This window comes from Montipora foliosa, chromosome 13 (genome assembly GCF_036669935.1).
Source record: "Montipora foliosa isolate CH-2021 chromosome 13, ASM3666993v2, whole genome shotgun sequence".
NCBI lineage: Eukaryota > Metazoa > Cnidaria > Anthozoa > Scleractinia > Acroporidae > Montipora > Montipora foliosa.
In genome coordinates, this window is record NC_090881.1 from 27,865,594 (window position 1) to 27,872,822 (window position 7,229).

The following is a 7,229-nucleotide window of genomic DNA, read 5'->3' on the forward strand; positions in this document are numbered from 1 at the left end:
ACGAAGAACATCGTTTACATTCCGATGAAGAACTGTACATAATTTCTGACGAAAAAGGGCATTTGCGCACCCAGGTGACAACTTATGTAAAGGATAGAGCCGGTAGTGCGTTGATGAAAGCCGGGAAGAAAGTATTCTTTTGTATTTCAAAGGAATGTTTTTTTTTTATTTAGAAGAGTAGACATGTCGGCGTAACGTGAAAACCACCTATCTGTTGCCATTACATGCCACACCTCTACTATTACTGATGGTATTTGCTCACAGATGGTCCAACTGATCAAGTCACACCTGTGGAAAATTTAAGACCAATTTCCCACTTTTTGTGTTGTCAACAAACTGCATGCTGAAGAGACTGAAATTACAAAGAAACTGTAGAGACAACTCACTTTCGACTCAAGTGCCCAGGGCCCGGTTCCTCGAAAGCCGATTAACTCAATCCAGGATTAGCGTAAACTTTTGTTTCACGTTTTCAACTTTTTAGTGAAAGTTTCTTTTGCTTATTTTTGTTTTTCAAGATTGACGTCTTCTCATGTAAAGTTCTGCCGAAAATCTGCGTTGAACAGCATTTGGGAGTAGAGAAATAAACTGCTTGGTTAATTTTTACTCTTAGATTAGCGTTAATCGGCCTTTGAGCAACTGGGCCCAGCCGTCTGTAAGAGACAATTGCTTAAAATTGTCCAGGAAAGTGGGAGGATCATTTCTCTCTTTCGTCAATAACCTGCATATCAAATATCTAACTTTCTCTCAAAATGACAATATGCGAGTAACGTGTAAAATGGATGATTTATACGTAGTAGATTTCACAGAGCTGAGACTGAATTCAAAGGGGCACTTTTTTACTGCATATACAGCTGTTTCGAGAAAGGTTGTTCAAAAGAAGCATAAAAGCGTACGCGACAATGCCTAAAGGCATCATGGTAAACTGTCGGTTTGAGTCAACGCCGAGAACATGACAGCAATGCTATCGAAAACGTCACCTAGAAATACATGCTCACGCTATGTTAATGACATTGAGATATGAGTGAGTTTCAAAATTCAGTCAAATGATCCAGGCCATGAATTGGTAACAAGGGGTAAGGATTTATAGAGAAAGCACGATTCTGACGACTTTAACCTTACTCATTTTATGTCATGTTTTGCAGAGAAAGTCGGGAAAACGCACCAAAAATCGTGCCGTACGTAAAGAGCCATCGTTTTTGCCAATGAATCCTTTTGTTTTTGAACTTGTTTTGGTATCGTGATAGCGAGAGAGAGCGTCAACATAAGCCTGTGCATACTGCCACTTCATCAACGCTATATCCTAAGAACTCTTTCATCCAAATAGCTCGCCACCGTAGGTCTTCACTGAACGGTCGTGGCATCTTCGATTCTCGGCGTTCTGTACAAGTTAAATTTATTTTATTGAATATTTCCCATACTACCTTTCGGCATTGTCGCGAACGCTCTTACGCTTCTGTTGAACAACCTTTCCCGAAACAGCTGTATATGAGCAGCTTCGTGGCTGCCTATTCGGATAATTTTCTTCTTTTTTGGCCAGGTGATTGGCGTTGCCAGTCTTACTGAAGACCGTGAATAAGATCAATTCAATAATTTAGCATTCTTGCATTAATAATCGTTTCATTCGTCTTATATTTCTGGAACCAGAGCAGGTTTGGAACAATAATAAAATGTGGTCTAGTCTTAACTTACATTTTAACTAAATATTCAGTTCAAAGGCGGAAGAATGTGGCTTTTTTTTCAAATATATTTATGATCGAAAACTTTATTTAAGAATCTTGGTAAGAAATAAGATCTCGTTAACATTTCCTTTCCAAGAAAAGAAAGGAACAAGGAAACTTAGTCATGCTGGTTAATGAAGAAAGACCTTAAATATCAGCGCATATGGGATCAAAAATGAAAAATTGAGGTTTCTTCGACACCAAAACCATTGTAATAACGTGCCGCAAAGTAGCATACCTTGCTTTTTCGGTTTAGGTACCTTACTACCGGCAGGAATATAATCTTTCCAGCGCCCAGTCGAATGTGTATATCACTAGCTTTCCCGGCCACCATATTCTAGGCAAAATCAGCTCGCTTCGAGCGCCTTCCTTATAATAAGAGTAGGGGAAATTATCATTTCGTTTTATTTAACTCACCCCCATAGTAAAGGTTACGCTCCTCGCGTCAAGAAAGAAAAAGGGAATGCAAAATACACTCCTTTTTAGCTGATGACACTAGATGACGTCCTGAAAATTTCCCCGAATTTCATCACGTGATTAAAATGGCAATTTATTTGAAGAGTTCAACTTTCGATCATTATAGCTTTCACTGCTGGTTTATTTTCCTTTATGTCTTTTTTTGTGAATCACACATCAAAGTCTTTCGAGGAGATTGAAAATTGTCATCGCGTGACAACTTTGGAGTTGCGTGACTGTTAAAGAGTTTTTAAAAATCCAATAATGACAGGTTTTTTTCCGGGAAATTTTTTGCGTCGTTGGACAGATCGATCAGATGGAACGATAAACAATTCGAGGAAACGAGTGAGTGCATCGCTCATCCAACTTTTCAGTGAAACATTATCGTACTTACATAAACAGTTAAAAGCGTTGTCGTTGAGAAGAAAATGATGGCGAAAGTACAAACCATCCATCTTTTCAATTGCGACCAAACCTACAAGTTTGATGCCGTTGAAGAATGGCTGGAAAGAGAGAAAATGACACAAAGATTCTCTGTTCAACAACATTACTTCCCTCTTTCAAAGATGGCTGAGATGAGCGGAGAAACCATTCCAAGGCTAAACATGGATTTAGCAGTGTTTGTCGTCCCTGCTTATGAATCGCGTTTGCCTATCAACCAAGAAAGCGCCGGTCTCGGATACGCCAAGATCTATCGAGCTTTACTGCAGAAAACAGGTAACGGCAAGCATATTGCATGAATCAAATATACACATTACGTTTACAGACCAATTACGTCCTTGAAAGTTACTTGTACTTTTATTCTTTATGAGAAGACAAAAGATAATAAGCCTCTTGCATGGTGCCGTCATTTTACTATCGACACCAGAACTGATGCAAATGCTTGGCCTAAATGGGTCAGTATAAAACGAGCACTGCTGACCAGGTATAAGACGTGGACCAGGTATGAAACAAGGACTGAGTTTTAAAAAACGGAGTATAGAACAAAACTAGGTTTGTACTGGCCCAGATACAGATTTTAGAAAAGGCCTTGAGTACTCTTAGGCCTGGTTTCCTTATGATCTGCAACGGTCCGCGACCATCGGAAGCTGTCTGCGTCGGTGTAACGTGCGATCAGGCCCATTTTTAGCTTCGCTCATATGCTCTCTTTTCCCTACATCTCCAGAATATTCACACGGAAAGGGTCTTGTAGTTTTCTCCGACCCTGTTTCACCTAAGTAGATACTTTGCATAGTCATGCATGCATGCTCACGGCCCTAAAGCTAAATTTCTTGGAATGCTGTTCCGCATTTGAAAATCCACTATTCAATGTGTTTTGCTTGAATGAAGGAAGGGGCAAATATGTACATTTTTGTATGTTAAGTGCGTTGTTTTACTATGTTTATCACCGCTGCTTGTGTTGTGTTCCTTACGAAGCTTCTTTCGATGTTTTCTAGTATTCTTCACTTTTGCGAGCATAGAGAAAATGTCAGTTTCTGGTGACGAGAATGGCATTTTGCACCTTGCGGGATTCCTGTGAACAACTTGGAACGTATTGTAGCACGCTTACTATCTACAAGAATATTTACCAATTTCAGTCATAATGTTAGAAAGCAATGACCCACTAATGAGCGGGCTCTTCTGTTCGCAGTCGTCACAGCGAGAATCATTCTTGAGTCTGGGTAAAGGACTGCAGATTCTCACACCGATTTAAGCCGTCCCACCAACAACAACAGTCCATCTCATGACTGAGATCACCCGGAAGATTTTTGAAACTAAATTTAATTTTTTTCACTCTCGTCCTTCAAGGAGATAATGTCATGATCGTGATTGGTGGAGATGACAACTACAAAGACGAAGATGAGGAAAACGAACAATTCATTTCCCGTTGGGCGAGAAGGAAAGTATCTTCACAGTTTAACGATGAATATATGGATGGACGAAAAGGCTTCATTCTCTCTTGGAACGAAAAACACAGGGAAATTCACGAGGAAGCACTGCGCCATTTCTTGGATCCAAGCAAAAGAGGAACAAATTTTGAATACAAGCCAAAGCGAAAGCTTTCACCAAGACCTGAAACGGCGTCGGCACATCCAGTACAACAGTCAAGGCGTGGTAATTTTTCACCAGAGAGGCCCAGTGTAAAAGGAGCAACAATCCATACACCGGAAACCGAGCGTCCTTCACGATCTGTTAAGGTGGCTTCCGACCCATTACATCAATCAAAGCATCACAGTTCCTCAGCAGCACAACCCAGCCACGTCAGGGACTCAGACAAACCAGAGGGACGCTTACCAGAGAGACGAAGCGCCTCTCCTTTGCAAAACGATGGAAACACACTAGTAGAGGTTTCTTCTTCAGGCTCTGGAGAAACTCAGAAACAGTTAATTGGTGAGAGGATCTTTCACTTTGTCATAGTTTTGTTTCCTTTCATATCTCATCAGTATTCAATATTCTCTCATGAGTTATCCTGCCCGAACCAAGAAGCCAGAACTTTATCACTTAATACATATGTTGAAACTAGGAAAAGTAAATGGCCAGAAATGGAACAACATCATTCTTATCAGTCAAAGGACTGTATCATTAGAGGTGAAACAAAATAGTAACAACAAAGACCTTTCAAAGCCTCCAAATAGGACAGGACTCGAGTGATTTAAATCTTTGCAACTGGTAACAGTCCACGGCCTTGCCTCGAAATGGAACATGAAATTCAGACCAATGGTCATTGTCGGCTTTTTAATATAAACCATATAAGTTGCTGTATGTAGCCAGAATTACTTTTCATTTGCATCACCAAGATGCACGCGATAGTGTAACACTGTGCAATAAACTAATATTCATTTTTTTCTTCTGAAGAGGCAACATACAATGATCATATTACTGACTTCATTTGAATTTGCAGACTTGGCTGTTTTTGGCTGCAATGTCTCGGAAAAATCCATGCAAGTTGTCAAGGAAGTACTTGGTCGGCTTCGTTCTCAACTTCATATTTCCTCGCAAATTATTAAACACTCTGATTCACCCGTAGAAGTGAAGTCATCCTTGCAAAAAGACACTGCCAGATTCTGTGTGTTATTGGTGGATGCCGAGACAGTCACTGACGCCTACCGCAATTTACCAACACGAAGAATGGAATATGAAGATGTTCTCAAAACAGCAGCAGACACTGTCGGTAAGAGTGTCGTATTCCTTTGGGTGCGTTTGATTGACCGTATTCCGGAATAGGAATAAATGTAATAGAAGTTATAATTCCTTTCTTTTTACGGAGATTCGCATTAAGTTTGCCAAACACCTGCTAAAATGCTATTTTAAATGGCATATCTTTATTATCCTTGTTGCTTCAAAACGCCAGACATATTATTTTTAATCAGCACTCCACGTATTCTTATTCCGCGCCGGAATAGGGTCAATCGAACGCACCCTTAGTTTTTGATGCTCTAAGGTTCCCGGAAAGCAAAGCTGCTTATGGTACCGCAGGTCAACACTGACAAATTTTGGAACCATCCCACGGAATTGTATGTTCAAATTTTCAGCCTGCCTTTTGACGTCCGCCGTACGTGTGGTTCAAAATTGTTGAATTGAGAAAAAAAGACCCGTTGTTCTCAGAATATTCCAAGGCCACTGATTATTTGTTTTTTCCTTTTGATTGTATTGTGTTTCACAACCTTAAAATGGTTGTAAATTGCACCAATAACAATTCTTTACCACTTTTGTTTAAACTTTTAGCTGAAAAAGTGATCGTTGTGATCTTCGCACCATGTTCCCTGCCCTCTAACAAAGATGAAGTTGTGGTAAAGGAAGCCATTGAAGCCATTCTATTGGCCACAGGCAAGGGTCATGTTCAGTGGGTGAAAGATAACCCGATTACACCAGAAGTCTTAGAGGAGAAGATCATGAGCTCAATACGGTCTCAAGAGTTTCCAAATTCAGGCGATTCCAGGCCAACCAGGATGTCTTTGCAATCCCGTGGGCCGCGGCCGAGTGTCTTTCCAGACTTTTCAACCATGAAAGGGTTTGTTATGCTTAAAACACGTCTAAGGTTTGGTCAAATTTCTAAACACCATGGTGATGTTGAAATTTTTTTTCCTGGATTTGTTGTCGCCCCCGACACAGAGAGAAATTTGTTACAAGAACATTGGAAGATCGCTGAAGCTGTAGTTGCGATTGCATCAGACGGAAATGGTGGATTTTGTGCGACAATCGAAGCTCAATCCGAGAGAAAAGAGAAACCAGTCCAACTTTCTCAAAACGAGACCGTGATGCTGAAAACTCGGCTACGTGACGGTCAGATATCAATGCAGCAAGGAGACTTGAAATTTCTCTATCCTCAGTGGCAAATCCCTTCCTATATTATCCAGAGTTTATCCGAAGAATATCGTTTTCATTCCGATGTAGAACTGTACATAATTTCTGACGAAAAAGGGCATTTGCGCACCCAGGTGAAAACGTTTAGAAAGGATAGAGTCAGTAGTGCGTTCAAGAAAGTATTCAAATGATGAAATGTAATGACATTAACAAGACAGTGATTTAGTTTGCAACTTTTGTATTTCAAAGTAACGTTTTTTAATCAGAAGAGTAGACATTTTCATCAGCTTGGTTGAATTTATACGTAGGTGTTTTATCTTCGGGCCCGCATGCATGCGAGGCTCCCATGCCTACCACTTCAGTCAACCTTCAAAACGGCAGCTGATCCTGTCTGACAAAAAAGAAAGAATTGTCTTTTTTTTATACCATTCATGTCTAGTAAAATAGGCAAAGATAAATGTCAAACGTGTTTGCGGCAATTTAATGGTATTTTTTTCATTTAACAAAGTAATGTACACCCTTGCTTAGCTTTACGGAACTCGTTCAGTTTATATTTATCCGTGTTTTTAGCAACTCTTCTGTTCGAGTGGACTACTGACCACGGAAAAGCTACTTAGCGGTTGTATGTAGCGCCGTTCTTGCTACAGGCAAACTGGTAAGAAAAATTTGAACCTCAACAGATCCTTCTCTTCGAAAACTACATCGGAGAAAAGAAGTACTAAAAGAGGAAAGCAGAAAAGATGGCTCTTGAGCCACTGACGACCCACCCTT

The 7,229-nt window shown here is 40.2% G+C and overlaps 1 protein-coding gene across 1 annotated transcript in view; it reads left to right on the forward strand.

The window, feature by feature from the left end:
* The first annotated feature begins 2,520 nt into the window (after window positions 1-2,520).
* The window catches only part of LOC137982723 (uncharacterized), a 5,335-nt gene continuing 626 nt past the window's right edge, over window positions 2,521-7,229 (forward strand). Inside the window, exons 1-4 of the mRNA XM_068829861.1 lie at window positions 2,521-2,891; window positions 3,963-4,544; window positions 5,056-5,325; window positions 5,880-7,229. The exon at window positions 5,880-7,229 is cut by the window's right edge and continues 626 nt beyond it. Of these exons, the coding sequence (XP_068685962.1) occupies window positions 2,603-2,891; window positions 3,963-4,544; window positions 5,056-5,325; window positions 5,880-6,649 (1,911 nt within the window). The 5' untranslated portion in view covers window positions 2,521-2,602 and the 3' untranslated portion in view covers window positions 6,650-7,229. The remainder of the gene's footprint in view (window positions 2,892-3,962; window positions 4,545-5,055; window positions 5,326-5,879) is intronic.